Below are 21,009 nucleotides of genomic sequence, written 5' to 3'. Positions count from 1 at the left end.
CTGTAACCTGGAGCGTCTGTAACCTGAGGTACCACTGTAGTTGCTTTGGAAGACGATAATCAGGCATCCGCACAACATTTATTATAGCCATGGCACCAACGGCAATTTGAAATTCTGAGACAAACTCTTGATTTGATGTGAAGCTCTGGATCAGAGTGGAGAATGAGTATGGGGAAAGCTAGTTTTATTGAGTGTGTTGGGCTCTGAAATGACCAAGCAAGTATGTCTGCCTCTCTTTGAGGAAGAGGGGGAAATTGCTCCACCAGACAAGCAGAAATGCTCACACTGATAAGGAGATCTCATTAGTGTGACGCTGAATTCTTCCCATGGTGATTTACTTGTTATGCAGTAAATATGCATATTTATCCTATCAAGTTGCTTTGTTCCCTTTTGCAGCAAAAAATAAAATAAAAATAAATTATTTTTTAAAAAATAAATAAATTGAGTGAGAGTTTTGAACCAAATGGCTTGTCAAAGTGATTCACTCATTTCAGCAGCTAAATCTAACAGCAACCTCAGGAAGTTTCGAAGTTCATTTTAATTTTGATTGTCTTTTAAACAGATTTAGCTATGTCATGTCTGTGCTAGTAGGCATTTTACTGCTTTTGCAATGGTTTATAGCTACTAGCAATACAGATTTATGAATGACTTCATTTGTTAGTCAAAAGAAAACTTCCAAAACAGAATCACATCTCACCTGTGCCTGAGATAACACTCTGGCTTCTTCAGAGATCGAAAGAAAACTCAACGGAACTGAAATGACTGAAGCAATAATGGAAATTGCTTAAGCAGAGTGTGGGCTGGTGTCGCAACATTTATTCAGCAAGAACGAAAAGTCTGTCAGCTTCTTATCTATAGCAGGGATTGTGACTCTCCAGATGTTGTGGACTACAACTCCCATCAGCACCAAAATAGTCAATGGTCAGGTGTGATGAGAGCCGTTGTCTAATAAAATCTGGACGGTCACATCTTTCCAGCGCTATAGAAAGCAGTTCTAGAAAAGTCAGCATTTCTCAATGATTCTGTAAGTCCTATCTGATTTTGGAACTCTGTCTACAGCTCCTGGAATGTCTGTGAATAACACATTAAAATATTTACCTCAGGAACATTCTTACCTATGAATTTTAACATGGAAACACAAGACACTTGACAATAAAAGATATTGTGCATGTGCAGGGCTGCTAAATGGTTTAGGTTGTAATTAGTTTCAGATGAAAGATACAATTGCAGCATGAAAGATTTGCTATGCATACTGCAAACATATATTCTATGGGCCTTGAAAGTTTTTTGTACTTTTTCATGAGCCCATCGTATAATGAATGAGAGATTTATTATATAAACATACTCAGTGCTGTGGGGAATGACTAAAATTAGTGTTTAGTTACACTGCACTTTCTGTTTTGCCTTCTTATCACTGGTAGTCAAGTTTGGGTCACACCCATGAAGATTGGATCTTGAATTCATAGAATTGGCTCACATAATCAGTTGACTAGATCTTATACTCATTTATGCTCCGCCACGTAGGAATGTGACTCACCTACTGCTTGGTCTCACTTTGTAAAAATACGTCTTGTGAGGTAAGTATCATCTTATGGCGAAGAAATAGGTGTGTGAATTCTGTGGAACTCCTAAAGTGCTTCTGAACAGTGAAGTGGTTAGATAATTTAAGACTCTGAACAGAATGACCTTTTGGAGACCCACCTCTTTCGATGGGAATGCGTGCTAATGCACACAGCTTCAACTATCAAGGCTGCCATATTTTGAAGAGCAAAATAGAGGACACATTTGCCGACTTCTGCTTTTAGCTATGTGTCGCTGTGACGACTCTCATTTTACATACTCCTGAAAAAGAGGGCGTGCCCTGGAAAAAGAGGACATATGGCAAGCCTACATAAGGAGACTCTTTTGACCAGCTGTGGGGAGACTTTGGCCCTCTAGATGTCGCAGAACTACAACTGCCATAATCCCAGGCCATTTGCCATGCTTGCTGGGGCTGATGGGAGTTGTAGTTCAGCAACATCTGGAGGGCCAAAGGTTTCCCATACCTGCTGCTTTTTTTTGGTAAGATGCCCTTATTTCATAATGTGGTAATAATGATGCTCAGTTGAGTGGGGCCTGGACTTTTGCCTCAGCAGCACCACTGTTTCTGGACAGAGGATATTCCCAGCAACTGGGATTCAGAGGCATAATATATCTGAGAGTAGAAGCAGCTGTTGATAACCATGTCCTCTGTCTATAAGAATTTATCATCTTTACTCAGAATAAAGAATTAGACATCTCTTGAAAACAAACAGTTCTTTACTGATTCTTTGGCTATGAACACATCACAGCTTTAAAGCACATATCCATAGTTTGTTACGGGTGCTTGGAATTATAGCTATTTGTGAGGTAAACTACAGTTCCCATGATTCTTTGAATGTACTTTTAAAAATATAGTGTGTATTCAGCCTTCATTGCACAGATGAACAAACTTCACTAACAGGCAGTCATTAATGAAAGATAATGTACTTTTATTCAACATTTAATTCCAGAGAGGGGACGCGGGTGGCGCTGTGGGTAAAACCTCAGTGCCTAGGACTTGCTGATCGTAAGGTCGGCGGTTCGAATCCCCGCAACGGGGTGAGCTCTCGTTGCTCGATCCCAGCTCCTGCCCACCTAGCAGTTCGAAAGCACCCCTAAGTGCAAGTAGATAAATGTGCTGGCTCGCCAGTTGCAGCTTCGTCACGCTGGCCACGTGAACCGGAAGTGTCTTCGGACAGCGCCGGCTCTCGGCCTCTTGAGCGAGATGAGTGCGCATCCCTAGAGTCGGTCACGACTGGCCCTGACGGGCAGGGGTACCTTTACCTTTACCTTTACTAATTCCAGAAAGACAGTCAGGGGAAAGAACCTCTGTCTGTCTGTCTGTCTGCCTCTGTTGAGACCTACATTCCCTCAGGGATAATCCATCAGGAGCCTCATGCTAATACAGTGGTACCTCGGGTTAAGAACTTAATTCGTTCTGGAGGTCTGTTCTTAACCTGAAACTGTTCTTAACCTGAAGCATCACTTTAGCTAATGGGTCCTCCCGCTGCCACCGCATGATTTCTGTTCTCATCCTGAAGCAAAGTTCTTAACCCGAAGTACTATTTCTGGGTTGGTGGAGTCTGTAACCTGAAGCATCTGTAACCCGAGGTACCACTGTAGTGGCACAGTCAGGCTGCTAATGCATAGAACCAGTGACAAAAGTCTGGATTAACTGGATTAACTAATCTAGAATAAAGGCTGCCCTGTTTTGATTTTCACCATGGCTACATCAGATTAGACTTTCCAGTCCTATGGAGGTCTCCAGAAAAGTAAGCACCACAAAATTTTATGGGGTTACTTTAAAAAAAAATCAATTTTTATACTGAATAATCATGTAAATAGATCTATGTGGTATAACCAGAGTTTTTTTTCAGCCAGGACTTGCCAGAACTCAGTTCCAGCACCTCTCAGGTGGGCGCCATTACCATTCTAAGAGAATGAGGGAGGTGTTCATGGCGAGTTCCAGCTAGACTTGACATACGTGTGGAAAATTCCTGACGTCCTGATTTTTGGGTATAAAAATGGTGTCAGGGGGGAATTTTGCTGAAACAGAAAAATGTCAGGGAAAACCCGTATGTATGGGGGAAGCAGTGGAAACAGCTCCAAAAGCTTAAAATCACAATTTTTTTTGGGGGGGGGGAGGTTTCCCTTAACAATTTATGTTTGTTCCCCAAAAAAGTGCAACAATTTTGCGGGTGTCAGAAATTTTACTTTTTGAGATATACCAACCCTAGTTCTGTTACCTCTTTTTCTAGAAAGATAGCACTGGGCATTACAAACTTTTTTAAACCACTGAGATAACGTAGTCAAATCTGGATCTAGGAGCACATGAAGTTACTGATCTGTTCCTTTAGTGGGAACACATCCTCATCCCGGACAGGCAACTGGCACGTCTCTCATCTACAGCAGTTCCATCTTGAAAGGACTGAAACTCTGTTTATTGGCCCACATCCAGCCCTCTGTTTCATCCAGTGCTTACATAGCCACACCTGACTCAGATATTATCGAGAAATGAGGCTGGGCGTCATCAGCATAGTGATTGGCACCTTGTCCCGAAATTCCTAATGACCGCTCCCACTGGCTTTACATAGATGGAAAACAACAACAACAACAACCACCCCAAGAGCCATGCTGGATCAGGCCAAGTCCAGCATCCTGCACTCTCAGTAACCAACCACTTGCTTATTGGAAGGCCACTAGCAGGCCCTGAGTGCAGCAGCACGGAGAATTTGGGGAGAGTTTGGTACCCAGTGGCACCCCATACTGCAAATACCAGGGGGCCAGGGAGCTCTCCCTTGGTGCTATTCTCTGGACATGATACTCTAGGTAGGACCAGAACCGCCTTAAAACAGTGCCTCCAATATCCACCCCAATGTACTGACTCAGAAATGATGGCATAATTGATGGTGTCCAAAGCCACTAAACGCCCAAGATGCAGCAGCAACAAGGTCTCATTTCCCCTGTCTCTTTGTCTCTGTCTCTTGATAGAGACCAAGATTGATTCAGTTCTGAAACTGATTGGAATAGCTCCAGATAATAAGTCTTCTCCAAGAATGCATGCATAAAAAACCATTTTTAAAAAATCAATGAAAAATAAGAAGAAAATGAACAGGACGGGGTGGGGGGGACTGATGGGATGGAAGAATTGGGTAGCTTTGGAAGGTGCTGGTGGCGGGGGAAGGGTGCCATGTAAAGTGAAGCTCAAGTCACATGTGACCCCTTATAACAGGTTGCTAATCTGTATTATGCACACATATACCTGAAAGAAAATCCCATTGAATGCAGTTAAATTACTTCCCAGTAGACATGCGTAGGACGGCGATCCTGGGGTTAAAATTTCTGAGGATAATTGTTGTTGTTTTTTTAGGAAGCTTCCTTAATTCAAGGGAGTGCCAGACTCAATGCACAGATACATGCAAATTACTTCCATCCAGGGCAGTGTGAGGTCTGGGCAGTTCTGTCCTATCAAACAAGGGGTTGTTACTATCAGAACTGATAGAACATAAAACCTGAAGGAGCGTCTCCACCCCTGTCCTTCAGCCTGAACACTTCAGCCCAGCTTTGAGGGCCTTCTGGCAGTTCCCTCACTACGAGAAGAGAAGTTACAGGGAACTAGGCACAGGGCGCCCACCCTGTGGAATGCCCTCCCATCAGATGTCAAGGAGACAAATAACTATACAACTTTCAGAAGACATTTGAAGGCAGCCTTGTATCAGGAAGTTTTTGATGTTTGATATTTTATTATGTTTTTATATGTGTTGTTAGCTGCCCAGAGTGACTGGGGCAACCCAGCCAGATGGGTGGGGTATAATATTTTATTATTATTATTATATATGAGAAGGGATGTCTGAAATCAGGTACTTGTTTCCTTTGTATGTTCTTCAACAAGTTTTCAGTGTTGTCAGAATAGCAGAGCTTAGTGGTGATTTGCTCATGGGGAGATAACAGACTAATGTTATTACACAACAGGATCACTAGTTACTGACTGGAGTTTTTCAAAACAGAGGAAATGTGTGTTTGGTCATTAATCTCTAGCTCCTTTTTAAAGACTGTTTGTCTTGCCTTATACAACCCACAACACCACCAAAGGCAGACAGATGGACTAGAGTTCTTTACTCTGTGGGCAGCATAAAACATTGCAAATGGGAGGCTTGTAAGTTACATATTAACTGTGAAAAAGGACACTTGCTTTATTTTCAGCCTGAGCAATGGAGCTAAACCTTAGGTTTGCTTGAAAGACACTATTATTCTGAAGCCTATTATCAGATGCTTAAAACGATTTCCAGCAAAGGTAATAATAATAAGTAGGACTGGCCCAGGGCATTTTGGCACCTGAGGCAAACCACAAAATGGAATCCCTCCTTGCCAGGGAAGAAGGGGTGAGTGAAGATCTACATCAGGAACAAGGGGGAAATAAAGATCTACATTGGAATCTGATGACCCTGCGGATCCTGCTGCCTGAGGCGGTCTCCTCACCTTGCCTCATAGATGGGCTGCCCCTGATAATAAGGCTATATAGGATCTAAACATAGACACATGGAAAGTGAATTTGGTGAATTCCTTGAGAATTTCCCCAAAATCTTGCTCTTTATTTCCACAGATCTCTGTTTCTCAAATAGAGTAATTAATGAAGTAGCCTAATAAGAATAGTTAAGTACTTTGTGTACTACATAACGTGATTTCCTGAAGGTAGGCATGAGATCTCCAACCTTGGGGCTAAACCAAAAGTGATCAGGCTTTCAGGTCACCGTGAAACCAACCAGTGGCAAGTAAGTTCATGGGGCCATCCCATGACTATATTACACACCCTGGAACTTGTAGTTCCATCAGCCCAAGGACTTGTTTGACATGACAACTGGCTGGTCTTGATTCTCAAAATAGATCAAAAGGAAGTTTATATTAACTGGAAATTCTGTTATTCCACAAGAAACCATTGCATATCAGTGTTATAGAAACATATGGACTAATTTAAGGCTTTATTTTAGAGAGTAAATTAAACCACTATTTATATTGGCCTGTTTTGGGATTATCCTCTCCATTTATTTTTGCAAAGGGGTTACACCAAGTGTGCTGATACCTCCCCTCTTCTGTGGGGATGGTACTGTTTTGGCCATATAAGGACAAGCACTTATAGAACAGACTTCACTATTAGTATATATAGGATGATTCCTAAGGGAGAAAGGTATGTTTATTTAAACAGCACTGAACAGTTAAGAATCACAAGCTTTTTGCATGTAAACCCACCAAAGGCTTTCATGAATGACAGAGGAAGCAAGCAAACACAACTGCCCATTGCATGGAAAGTGCAAAACGGAAAAGAAAAAAATAGCTTCAGTGGTTTTGCCATGCCTAAACTGAGGTAGAAATATTAACAAGACACAAAAGTAAAATTTCATAGAGCCCTCTCCAAAATCCATTAGTCTGTAACCCTACACATTGAAATTAATAGAAATGGCTAACTTGGGTCCATTTATTTCAGTGGGTCTACTCTGTTTAGGACTAACATTGGATAAACCTATTGCACTTCAGGCATATTACTCTGATAGTCTTCAAGTATTTATTCTATGAATGCCCTTATGTCCATTGGAAGGAACAATTATAAACATGGCAAGCTAGTGTGCATTATACCATTGTGTGGGACAAGTATGTTGCTTCTAACAAAACGTTACCAATATTTACAATGTACAAATAACGTAATATTGAAATACAGAACAGTATAGTTTGTAACACACAATAAATTAATGACTCCTGCATGGAAAAAACAATAATACAATACATATGATAATTCTCTGAGATGCACTAAAATGGCTATTTTAGCTTTAACAGACTCTAAAAATTAGACTGGACAGATGTTTTTATACTGGCTGCTATTTGAGGAGCTTTCCTCAAACAACTGAAAGTTGTTCTGAATTTACTCTACCTTGCAAGCTCTCCTAATGCAACACTAATAATCTGTTTCAAATGTGAACACACAGAGCTTTTCGTGTTCTACAGTCGTGATCACAGATGTGTGGACTGGAGAACTTAGAAGAATACAATAGGATATGTTGCTCACCCCTCCTAAATACACACACACACACACACACACGTATAATTACTACAAAGCAATTGGAGTGAGGATGCAGTTACTGCTAGAATTCGTGCTCCGTGATTGCAGTCATAGGATTGTTGTCTATCACATGACAGTGGATGTTTTGACTCCACAGAGTAGGAAGTGATGGAGACAGGATGTTTGTGTTACTGTGTTTCATGAAGTGGGACTATTGTCCTTTGTTTTTTATCTTTGCTGTCTGGTGCTAGAGAGAGAGGGATCCATGTTGCAGTGCTCCATGTGTGTTTATATGTAAATAAAGTAGATTAGCCAAAATGCTGAGGTCTGTTACGCAAGCTGCAAAGACTCAGCGGCTCCCTAAGTGTGCCGATGTCTGTTGGCATCGGTCGCTGTGATGTTCGGGCTGAAGAAAGCTTTTGAAGCTCCCGAACGATTGACCAGGAGGGAGAGAACATGCCAGTTGGGCATGTGTCTCTGCCAGGGTCCTACGTGAGCATAGGACGAGCTCCTGACAGTTACACCCCACCCAGCTGCCACCCACTTACCCAGATTTTGGATCAAAGCTGGAGGAGGAGGATTCACCTGTCTCAGGACTCTGTCCTTCTCTGGAATATCTAGCACCAACACCACCATAAATAGGGTGACCTGCACCACTTGAAGAGAAACCTGCCACATGGTTTGAGAACTGCTGAGATCTCAGCACAGTTCACAATATAAAAACAGAAGACAAAACACAAAATGCATAATAGAAACAAGAACAACCAACCCCCCCAAAAAAATAACCCCCTCCCTGCAAGGTAAACCACCCACAGGTAAATTTTATAAGCCACACAAAGAACTGGTTTGCAGATTGAAGTTCAGCCCCAAGGTCCTCTTTCCCCCCCACCCCCTGAAAAGTCGAAGACAACTGAAAGTGTATGCCCGTCATGCAGCAGAATCTTTATGTCTCCTACTGCTCAACACTTATAAACCCTTGGATGAACCATCTACAAGGTAAAGGTAAAGGTAAAGATAAAGGGACCCCTGACCATTAGGTCCAGTCATGGCCGACTCTGGGGTTGCGGCGCTCATCTCGCTTATTTGCAGAGGGAGCCGGCGTACAGCTTTGGAAGAGTCAGGATCACTCATTGCTCATTAGGGCCGGCTCAGGACATTTGGCCACTGATTTGGGAGTCTCAGCTTGCCTCATGGGCCAGCCAGGCCAGCCACTCATTCAGGAAGGAGTTGGCACACTTCTGCTCTACTAGCCTCCCCATAGACCACCCTAGCCAAGCAGCCTGGGGGTAGGGCATGGGATATGCGCTTCCAATCTTCAGATACGCAAGGGAACACATTCTTCAGAAAGGAAAGATGTTCTATATATGCTCAGGGGCCCTTGGAAGCCATCCCCCCAAAGGATCTATTGCCTTTGGGAAGAAAAGAGAGCCAAAATATGCTCAGAGGCATTTAGCACCAGAAAATGTTTGTTAAGGAAAAATGGGACAAGTCATAAGTTCCTGGGAAGTCAATAGTACAAGTCAATAGTATTTTCTGTGTGATGAGAAAGAGATACCTCCCAGGTGTTGGGTAGAGCTCTTAGGAGGAACCAGGCTCTGTTAACAGGTTGTAGCATTTGCAACGGGCATAATTATCTGTGTACTTTGACAACATTCTGACAAACTAATAATTTCAAACTATTACTCGAACAATATTTGACTGGTCGGTTCACTAAGATTTATTTGAGTTGGCAAATGCTAAGCCTGAGTCATTTAGATCTGCCTTCACTACCACTGGGCAAAGCAGTCCTTATGACAACTGCTTTTTTTAAAAAGGGGTAAACAAGAAAAGAGAAGCAATTATTGCCAACATATCTGGATGCTTGATCACCTGTGAAAACAGATGTACGGTATTCATCTTCATTGTTCGGTACGCACAGCTTGAAAAAGCACGAGCTGGAGTTTCTTCGGATGCAATTTTACACAGCATTTGGGTCAAGCAGCTGAACTTTGTTCTTCATGAGTACAAAGTCCTGCACAAACGTTGGCATTTTTGAAAGTGGTAGCCAAAGAATCTTAGCATCCATGCCTGCACTGTACCGGGCCTTTGGATATTTGCTCATTAAGGCATGTTCCATGCAATTCACAACCAATGAGATGTCTGTATTCTGACACAGCTTCACTAGTTTCTCCTTCTTTACTGCATCTGCAGAGAGAATGAAACCAGGAGAGGGAGGTAAAATATATGCAGCAATAAGCTTCAAGAGTCTTAATTCTGTGCAATCCTTACTTATTTATTTGAGGTACTGTTGACGTGCAGCTAGTTTTGCACTGTGCAAAGAGCATTGGCATATTGTTACTTGCAGTTAAATAATAAGGCTTCCTATCTCCTTTCGTTCCCTTCCCTTCTCTCTCCATTATCCAGCTGTGCTGCAGGCAGGACATGGAAGTCTTTGCAAGGTCTATTGGCATTGTGGGTAATCCTTGGGACGATTCCAAGGCCTACCACTCTTTAGTCATGATGTATACTGTGGAGCATGAAGTTGAGGGAAGGAAGCAATAAAGCTTCCCTCCTTTCTACTACATGTTGTCGCTACTGCATTCACCTCTGGTAAATGAAGGGAAGGATTAGGAGTGTGCTTTGACCGTGGGCTGGTGGAGATGAGAGGAGGTTGAATGCTAGGAACTCTTCTCTGTCCTAGATATTGATCTGAGCCACAGAAAATATCTTTTTAAAATTATTATTCTCATTTTTTTCAGTGAGACATATTCAATGCATTAAAAACAAAACCATGACATAAATTGACTCAGTCACAGAGTTCTCCTATTTTTGAGGTGCCTTTTTGAGTAACCTGGAAGTTAATTTCTCAACCAGGCTTGGGTGAACTTTGATGGCATCTCTACTTCTGACTACTTCAGTATTATGTTTAGACCCTTTCTCCATTAATACAAAACAAAGCAACTCATGGCTTACCTTCCTTTAAGTATTTTTCACCATACTGCTTTTGTATAGTTTGAGGAAGACTGTCCCAAACAGCCATTTTTTGTCTCATGACCATGTCTCTGTCAGAAAGCCCTGTTTTAAACAGCCCTGGCTCAATGCAAGAAACATTCACTCCAAATGGTTTCATGTCCTGTCTGCAAAGAAAGTAAAAAGCTGTCATTAATTTTTGTCAATAATGTGGGCGGATTTTTAGAGAAAGTGCTATGTAGATTCTGTCAGCAGCACATTATAGTTTCTGCACACAAACACAAAGATCTTATAAATGAAACTTCTCAGTTTCTATATAAAATGAGTCAAGGTCATGGGATGCCTTTGGAGTCCTTGTGGTAAACCTCACAAATACAAGAGATCCATCATGCATGTCCTCATATCAACTCCTGCCTATCTCCTTGACATTTAAACCAGATTGTATCTCTTCATTCATTTTATATTAATGGCTCCACCAGATCCCAGGGATCTGGGCCATTCTCTGCAATAACTTGGTAATTGGTTCTTGCCTCACAATTAATGCGCCCAATGCAACCCAAGAAGACATTGGGTTCAGATGTTCAGCACAGACCTTCAAATCCTTTTCATGATGTGCACTTATGTTTCAAGTAAGATATCATTTGTGAACAGACACCAGACAGAACATGGGCAGGAGGAGCCCATGATTTACATCCAAATAAGTCTAATATACTAATATCTTGCAATGTAGGAAAAGTGGAGAAAGTGGAGTAAAAAAAACAGATGACCAAGAACTACATTAGTTTTTGAACTGATACATATTAAGGAGCACTGTCTCAGGGGTGTACCATTTCGCTGGATGACCCCTGATTCAGGTAGCATGGGAGATAGATTTGGATGGATGTCGGTGGTGGTGAGGGCAGTGGCATGGTGGAAACAGAATTCTACTAAGCCCTGTTTTATCCACTGCATGCAGGCACTGAATCCATGCTCAGTTTGGGTTGAATCATGTATGCATTATGAAGGCCATCCATTAGCTATCATTTTACCTTAAACTGTCGGTGAATGCTTCTGCCCCATATTTGGATGGACAATAACCACCTGAGCATATTGGTAGAACACCTCCAACACTGGTTACGTTTATTATCCTTCCCTTTGCCTTCTTCACCAATGGCAGCATGTGTATAGTAACATTGATGAGGCCTATTAGATTAACATCAATCGGTGCTTTATAGTGCTCGATGGTCAGCCAGTCAGTTGGTGCTGATACTCCCATAATTCCTGCATTATTGATCAGGCCCCACAGACCTATGGGGGGAGGGGAAGAGAGATATTTTAAAAAACAAAGAAAAAGATAATTTATTATGTCTGAGAATGAAACTTTTTTGGAAAAATTGATTTCTGTGATTTAACATCCCCATTATCATTATTATTCGAAAGGCAGATAACAAGATCAACATCATAATGGTATATAAATATCATTACATCTACGTAAAAACAGAAAGGTCGTAACAGTAACCCAGCTATGTTAATTGGTAGCAATTCACAATCATGCCATTTCTTTACTCTGAACACTTTAGCCTGAGTGAGCGAGGGCTAATTCACACACGCATGCACACCACTTGACATTTCATCATGCGGAAACTCACTGATGAATGTGTGCGTTGCCACTGCTGATAAGTATTGTAATATTATGAGGGCAATGTGAAAGCTCTGAATAGGACAATTATCTCCACACATACAAGTAACTGCTCACTCACTAAAGCAATACTTCGGTTTGCATCCTGTCATATGAGGGAGCTTGCCATATAAAATAGTAAAGTGCCTCCCCTACGCAGGACGTAGTTAATAACAAATCCAAATCACGAACAGCGGCGTGACCTTAAAAAGAGCAACTTTAAAGTGTTTTGAAATCAGGCAGGTATTCTTCTCGTTTTTTTGTTTGTTGGTTTATGAGAAACTAGCCTGCTCCCCAGGACCATAACAAGAACCTACTGGATCAGGCCAGCAACCTGTTCTCACAGTGGCAACCCAGGTGCCCACGGAAAACCCACGGTCAGGGCTTGAGCGCAAAACAGCACTCTCTGCCCCTGTGGTTTCCTGCAATTGGTATTCAGAAGCAGACTGCAGTGCTTTCGACAGTGGAGGGAGAATATAGTTATTGTTCTTAGTAGCCATTGATAGCCTGGTCCTCCATAGATCTGTCTAATCCTGTTTTAAAGCCATCCAGTGATGGTGGCCGTCACTGCCTCTTATGGGAGCGATTATTCTAGAGTGCTAGTGTTATGAGACTTGAAGAAGAAAAAAAGACTTACTTATCCCCTTTCTCCATGCCATTTCATACATTCCTATCATTTTCTACTGTCCCCCAACCCTGGAAGAATTCCTGCAGAAAACCCTTATTAAAAATAAGACCACCGTTTTTATTTCTACCCTGCCATAGCCAATACCGCTCCTAATAAGAGTCAAGGTTTGTGTGGCAGTGTCTAAACTAAATTACAACATTGAGTTACAACACTAAGCTTACAACAATAAAAAGCCGTAATTTTAAAATGCCTGCAATTTCCCTGTAATCTTCACCCCTTTCTCTACTGCTCACATGCTATTACCCCCATACCTACTCAGAAGTAAGGCCCATTTTGTTCAACAAGCCTCTTAATAAGTTTTAGAATTTCACAGCCTCACCCACACTCTGCCACATCATTGCACAACCTACTTCAAATTTCCTTTCTATGCTTTTAAAACATGAAGGCTGTGGAAACAGGAAGGGGGGGAGAGAGCTCACTCTGCACAAAACAGCCAATAAAAGACTTACCAACAATTATATATACAAATAATTTCAAGTCTGGACCTAAGAGACACAGGAGGTATCCACACTTCCTCTTGCCCCACCTCTTTCCCCCAGGAAAAGCTGCTCTTTAGTGCTCAATCGGAGCAAATGGCAATTTGGGCATTCCTCCAGATTGATGTTTGCTTCGATTTAGCACTAAACAGGGGATTTTCCCTGGGAAAAAGCAGGAAAACCACTTGGACCCATGCTTTCGAGGCATGGGGCAAGCAGAAGTGTGGATGAGCCCTCACCCAGTGGACAGAAGCCACAATGCATGGTGATTACTTTATACCCCAAACCGTAAGTTTAATTAAAAACTTGCTTTAAGAAGGAAAGGAAAAACCTAAGAAATACCAAAACAATTCATTGGCTTTTTGTGCAGGTTAGCAGATATGTACCTGGAGGCTATATCTTTAAGGTTGCACAGAAGCAGAAATTCTGTGCACTAAGCCTTCCTCCTTCACAGCAGCCCTTAATTCTATGCCTCTCTTAAATGTGCAGGAGCCCTCTTGGGGTCTGCACTGCATTTAGTAGATTTTGGGAAGAGTGCAGGTGCCTGTCACCTACCTTTATCCCCTACTTCTTTTTTAACATATTCCGTAACTGATTTGATGTTCTCTGTGTTTGTCACGTCCAGTAGCACAGCGTGGAGGTGCCTGGAAGTCTCTGCTTTCAGCTCGGCGGCTCCCTGTTGAGTCTGGCAGGCAGCAATCACTTGAAACCCTTTCTTATCAAAGGTTTTGGCCGCCCGCTTTCCAAATCCAGAGTCACACCCGGTGATGAACACATATTTCCCTACAAGGTACATATCTTTTAACTTCTGCCCTGCTCTCCATTTCCACCAGACGAAGCAGATGACAAACCACATCAACACGTAGTAAAAAAGTCCGATTTCGAGACCGCTATCTTCCATTTCCTCCTTGAAAGAGACAGAAAGACACGTTACAACAGGCATTTCCCTGCCATTAGCATCATTTCCTGACCGTGAAAATCTAAAGGAAATAAAAAGCGGGGGCAACACGGAGAGCCACTCACACTTTCCATCACCAGCCTTTAACTTCTGTTAAAATAAGGAAAGCTTCCCTGGGGTCCAGTAAATAAAATGGTCACTTTGCATTCATCAGAGTGTGGAAGTTTTAAGTCGTTAGAAAGCATCACAGACTTGTGGCCTCTCAGTCAGGCTGTATATGGGGAGTAAAGTCTCTTGAACTCAACAGAATCTGAAATATAGCACACAATGGGGTTGGGCTGAAAATATAGCACTTCACATAATCTTGCCAAGCCTAACAACCACTCTGTAAGGTAGGTCAATACAGTGGTACCTTGGGTTACATATGCTTCAGGTTACATACGCTTCAGGTTACAGACTCCGCTAACCCAGAAATAGTACCTCGGGTTAAGAACTTTACTTCCGGATGAGAACAGAAATCGCACAGCGGCGGCATGGCAGCAGCGGGAGGCCCCATTAGCTAAAGTGGTGCTTCAGGTTAAGAAAAGTTTCAGGTTAAGAACGGACCTCTGGAACGAATTACGTACTTAACCCAAGGTACCACTGTATTATTAAAGCAACGGGTTTTGAGACTGAGAAATAGTGGCCAGTGAATTAATGGAGGATGTAAGGTAAGATTTGGAGCAACTTGCCCTTATGTATTGTATGATATCTGTTCTATTGACTACATTAGTATTAGTATTAGTATTATTAGTATTAGTATTAGTATTAGTATTAGTATTAGTATTAGTATTAGTGTTATCATTAACATTCTGCCTTTTTCCCTAAAAGGGACTCAAGGCAGCTTACAGTAAAAATAGGAACAGTTTAAAACATAGGGAAAAAAACAATTAAACATTAATAGAATTAAAACTATACACACACACACACACACACACACACACATATATATAAGCTCTATTGTTAGCTGCTCTGAGCCCGGCTTTGGCTGGGGAGGGCGGGATATAAATATATTATTATTATTATTATTATTATTATTATTATTATTATTATTAAAAACATACAGATAATTACAATGAAATTTTCATTCAGAGCAGTCAGTCCCTAAAAGCCTGTAGGAATAAGGAAGTCTTCACCTGCCAGCAGAAGGGCAGCAAGGAGAGAGCCAGCCTAGCATTTCTGGGGAGGGAGCATTTATACCTTACATTTCTTCCTTTGAGCTCAAGGTATCTTATTATATGGGGTTTCCTGAACATCCCCACTCAGGCACTGGCAGGTTCTAGGGGTGTACAACTCTGCCAATTTCAGTTTCTCTCAGTTTCACACTATTCCCAGTCTTAAATTCAGTTTGCCACAACGACAGTTAGCTCAGTTGGTTGGAGCATGGTGCTAACACCACCTGTGTCGCTGGTTTGATCCCCATATGGGCCACCTGCATATTCCTGCCTTGCAGGGGGCTGGACTAGAGGGCCCTTGGGGTCCCCTCCAACTCTACAATTATATATGTTTCTAACATTTCTGCATCAGTCTGTGATATATATTTATTTATTTAGGGGGGAAATGCCGTTATGAAAAGTTCACCAGCTTTTTAATATGCATTTCTCAAAATATGCATGTTTTAACGCAGTTTTGCCTAATCTATGCACCTGTTCAAGTCGCCCTCCCTAGTCTAAATGCATTTTTATGCACACTTTCCAGACCCAGCTGTGCTTAGCTCATTCAGCATGCTGACTCCACCATATGTCGTCAGCCTGGAACGAGCATGCCTATAACATTTCCACAGCACAGAATTAATTACAACTATTACTTCACCCATCCTCACAACAAGGACATCAGTATCATCACATCAGAGAGAGGTAACTGAGGTTGGGAAAGAATCATTTGACCAAGGCCATCAAGAGATTTCACAGATGAGCTCAGACTTGTGTACACCTATTTCTTGCCCTGATTCTGCAGTGCTGCTGAAGGCATTGATAGCTTGACTTCTTCAGTGCCATGGCTTCAGATCACTTGTACGCATAGACTTACAGCAGCATAAAGCAATCACCTGTTTCGGAGGCTGGCTGAAAACTAAAGAGTGCAAAACAAAACAGAGTCCATCTATACATTTACCTCTGTCATGCTGGCTGTGGCTCCTTAGGGAAAGGGTGTTTTTCCTCCTATATGATCTGACTGGATCAATATGCTGTTTGCTTATCTTCTCAGATTAGTTCCCTCTGTGTGGCAGGACTCATTTTAAAAGCAGGACATTGCACACACGATGTTGTGGAACGGAATAGGTAGATGTGGCTGTCTGTCCTCACTTCCTCCGGAATTTCGCTCGCAAAGATGCAGTCAACCTATTGGTGAAATAATTACAGAACAATACAGCTGCTATTTAGTAAGCTCGCACAGATCTGAAATAAGTTTGCAACACTCCCTACGGACTAGTATGTTATGAGCCTCGGGTTACAGATGCTTCAGGTTACAGACTCCGCTTACCCAGAAATAGTACCTTGGGTTAAGAACTTTGCTTCAGGATGAGAACAGAAACCGCACGGTAGCGGCACGGCGGCAGCAGGAGGCCCCATTAGCTAAAGTGGTGCTTCAGGTTAAGAACAGTTTCAGATTAAGAACGGACCTCCAGAACAAATTAAGTTCTTAATCCAAGGTACCACTGTAGTTGGGTGTGTTTTTTAATTGTATATGGTAGTTTATAGCTTTCTGCCATTTTAGACTGCGACTCTGGAAGAAAACCCACTGAACTCAATGGAAGCTACTTCCGAGTAGGTATGTATAGGGTTGTACTGTTAATGGTGTAAAACAAGGGCGGGGAATCTATGACCCTTCAGCTCCAGCCAGCATGAACAATGGTTGGCTATGACAGGAGTTGGGAATCCAACGACATCTGGAAGTCATTGCAAACTATCCTGAATCCAAATTTGGCAAGGGGTGTTATAGCGCTATTTAAAATAAATAAACAAGAATTTTAAAAGACAGACAAACAAACAGACAAACAAACAAACATATAAATTTGTTCTACCCTGCAAGGAAAATAATCCACCAATTGTGTCATTCCCTGCAAATATTGAACATTCCATACAATTCCAACCCCCCAGAACAGTTTGCATGCAGATACACAGTTGTGGTTCGAGGACCCGACCCTGCAAAGTGAAATGAAGACACAAGGACACGTGATATAAGGTTAATGGGCTAGAAAAGGCCACAACTTTATTGATTACAGCAATGAAAAGGTATTGGCTTAGGCATTGGATCGGAACAAGTGGGTTTATTCACCAGTAGGTGGAGCCTGTTGATGCTGATCCAACTATAGGCTCACCTCCTGCTGTCACCGAGGGTCGTGCCATGGCCTCCCACCAAGCAGGCATCGGACAGAATACACGACCGCCAGATTCCTTTAACGGAATACCCCTAAACATTGAAGGCATAGGCGATGGCCACACCTAGACTTCGACACACCACAACACATTATTCCAATGCCTAACCTACCCACCAATACCACAAAAGTTGTGACGATTGCTACGAGGGCTACGCAACGGGACGACGAGGAATGAGGCCAGGGAAAGGCTGGCGATGCAGCAAAAGGCTGCTGAACACGCCCCCTCCGTGGCACCTGGTTGGATGGCCACAGGGGGGGCGTGAGCGCCAGCCAGGTGAGCTGGAGGCAGGGGGCAAATGCCCCCTGCTGGGCGGTGCTCGGGCTCCCGCCCACAAGCACTCCCCTCTCTTTCAGGGAGGAGAGTCTTTACGAAAGTTGTTGATAACAGAGCAACAGTTAAAGCACACTTCCAGTTACATCCCAAATGCCTGGTGAAATAAAAATGTTTTCACTTGCCTTCGAAAGGAGACCCAGGAGGAACACAGGCAGACCTCTCTTGAAGGGTGTGCCTGCTACGACTTCAGAGCTGCAATTGAATAGGCTCTGTTCTTATATCCTCCCCAAGTAGCATGACATTCCTCAACTTCCGTTTGTTTCAAAATCCCCCATTTTTTTTTTATCTAAAATTTATTTTGGATCATCCAGGCAGCTTTTCTCAGACAAGTAAGGTTTTTCAGCTTCATTACTTCCTCTTTTTTTAAATGGAAGAAGGATAAATGCTTCTCAGTCTCCTCTCACTTCTTCAGGGAAGGGGAAACCCTTTAAAACTCTCTGTTCTCTTTTCAGACACACATAAGAGGAGCCTGGCTGCTGGATAAAACCAGAGGCCTATCTAGCCCAGCATTCTGTTCTCACAGCAGCCAACCAGATACCAAGACCTGAGCCCAAGAGCCCTTTCCTGCTCACAATCTCAAGGAGCTGGTGTTCAGAGCTGTACTGCCTCTGAGACTGGACCAGTAGCCATTCATATCCTTATTCTCCACAAATCTGTCCAATCCCTTTTTACAGTCACCCTGATTCGCTTACGGGCCGTATATTCACCTTCTCACCAATCAATCATTTATGCATTCCACACTGTTCAAGGCATTTCTTCATCACTTTCCTAACTGCAAAAAGTGGGGTTTTTTGCACAAGGGCAACAAAGTGTTTTAATCCACTTTAATCGCACAAACCTATTTTTTTTGCTGTACACAAAGTACCCGTATTTTTTGCTCTATAAGACGCAACAGACCACAAGACGCACCTAGTTTTTGGAGGAGGAAAACAAAATAAAATAAAATATTCTGAATCTCAGAAGCCAGAACAGCAAGAGGGATTGCTGCGCAGTGAAAGCAGCAATCCCTCTTGCTGTTCTGGCTTCTGGAATAGCTGCACAGCCTGCATTCGCTCCATAAGACGCACACACATTTCCCCTTACTTTTTAGGAGGGAAAAAGTGAGTCTTATAGAGCAAAAAATATGGTACTTGACAGTCTGCATGAACCAGTGGAGACGAATTAGGGCTAATGGAGAACTACCTCATCAGCCCCTCAACACCTGCCTTGAAGAACGCTTGAAGGAGCTGGTTATGTTTTGCCTGGAAAAGAGGAGACTGAGAGGAGATATGATAAAAAGGTAAAGGTACCCCTGCCCATACGGGCCAGTCTTGACAGACTCTGGGGTTGTGCGCCCATCTCACTCAAGAGGCCAGGGGCCAGCGCTGTCTGGAGACACTTCCGGGTCACGTGGCCAGCGTGACATCGCTGCTCTGGCGAGCCAGAGCCGCACACGGAAACGCCGTTTACCTTCCCGCTGGTAAGCGGTCCCTATTTATCTACTTGCACCCGGAGGTGCTTTCGAACTGCTAGGTTGGCAGGCACTGGGACCGAGCAGCGGGAGCGCACCCCGCCGCAGGGATTCGAACCGCCGACCTTTCGATCGGCAAGTCCTAGGCGCTGAGGCTTTAACCCACAGCGCCACCTGCGTATGATAGCTACCTTCAAATATCTTAAGGGCTGTGACACGGAAGAGGGAACAGGCTTGTTTTCTCCTGCTCTGCAGAGGAGGACTCGAACCAATGGATTGGTTACAAGAAAGAAGATTCTGACTCAACATCAGGAAGAACTTCTGACAGTAAGAGCTGTTTGACAGTGGAACAGACAAGAGGTGCTGGACTCTCCTTCCTTGGAGGCTTTTAAGCAGAGGTTGGATGGCCATCTGTCACGGATGCTTTAGCTGAGATTCCTGCACTGCAGGGGGTTGGACTAGATGACCCTTGCGGTCCCTTCCTATCTCTAAGATTCTATGATCTTACAACCAATCGGGCTAGCTCTTCTTTTCATTGGCTCTGGCTTCACCTACCAGCATTTCCTTTTAAGAATCCATGTAAATTTAGGAGTTTCCCTTTTCATCTCCAAGTTTATCCTGGAATGCCCATTCAACACCCACACCTGCCAGGAATAGTGCCTCAGATCATATTCCCTTATCTTAACAGTGCATGTTCACTCTGATAAATGAGCAGAGCTCTTCCTTGGCTTATTTAGATGTTTCGGTTTTTTAAATTTTACAATAAATCAGGTCTGAGATAAGTGGTTCGGTTAGTCTACTGCCACATTCCAATGCCTCCTTTCTGAGAATTTTCTTTTACAAATTCTGGATTACATGAAACTAATACCTTTTCAAAAAATAAAATAAAATAAAATAAAATAAAATAAAATAAAATAAAATAAAATAAAATAAAATATGAAAGCCTCTCATATTGTATTTTAAGAGCCCTCTACATGCCATACAATTTTGGATTGGAAAGAGTGTCTCAGTTGCTCTTTTCCTGGTCTCACACATGCTTTTCTGTAGTTATGGGTTTTCTTTGACCGCTCTGTAGCTTGCTGACTGAATAAAAAAGAAATTATAACTTAGCACACAGAAAGGGTGAAATAGTTTCAGAAATCCAAATGTTGTTTAAAATCAGGGTCAAGATATACACTCGTTTCTTTCCCTCTAACGGCATCCTGACTTAGAAAGATGTGGACTTCAGTTTTCAACCCTCTCTGAGATTATGCCATGCTAATTTTTCTTGTTTGCTGTCCTGATCTGAGGAAGAAGGTTGTAATTGAGCTATGTACACTTAGAGGTGAGCTACACTGATCATGAAGGAGATGACAACAAGAATAGTCACCCTTGTGATTGTAAGGAGCTGACTGTTGGATCCACCCAGCGGTTGCTGACACAACTCCCATGTTCCTTCCCTGGCAGGGCAGAGCGAGTGTAGCAGATCTAGTGCCCTTGAGGTTCCCTGGTCTCCAGCATCCAAAAGCCTGGGGCTCACATGGCAGG

General features: G+C 42.7%; 1 protein-coding gene across 2 annotated transcripts; it reads right to left on the bottom strand.

The window, feature by feature from the left end:
• Positions 1 to 9,305: 9,305 nt before the first annotated feature.
• DHRS9 (dehydrogenase/reductase 9) lies at positions 9,306 to 21,009 on the bottom strand. Of its 2 annotated transcripts, XM_079982297.1 has the most exons (6): positions 20,852 to 21,009; positions 16,432 to 16,658; positions 13,938 to 14,289; positions 11,590 to 11,848; positions 10,565 to 10,728; positions 9,306 to 9,796 (listed from the first exon to the last, which is right to left on the bottom strand). In XM_079982297.1, the coding sequence occupies exons 2-6, from the start codon at positions 16,438 to 16,440 to the stop codon at positions 9,570 to 9,572; spliced, it is 1,011 nt and encodes a 336-aa protein (XP_079838423.1). In that variant the 5' UTR covers positions 16,441 to 16,658; positions 20,852 to 21,009; the 3' UTR covers positions 9,306 to 9,569. The 2 variants fall into 2 exon arrangements, with proteins under 2 accessions (XP_079838423.1, XP_079838422.1); XM_079982296.1 differs by lacking the exons at positions 16,432 to 16,658; positions 20,852 to 21,009 and having other exon boundaries at positions 13,938 to 14,340.

This window comes from Podarcis cretensis, assembly GCF_951804945.1.
Source record: "Podarcis cretensis genome assembly, chromosome: 1".
NCBI lineage: Eukaryota > Metazoa > Chordata > Lepidosauria > Squamata > Lacertidae > Podarcis > Podarcis cretensis.
This window is presented reverse-complemented; position numbering and strand designations above follow the sequence as displayed.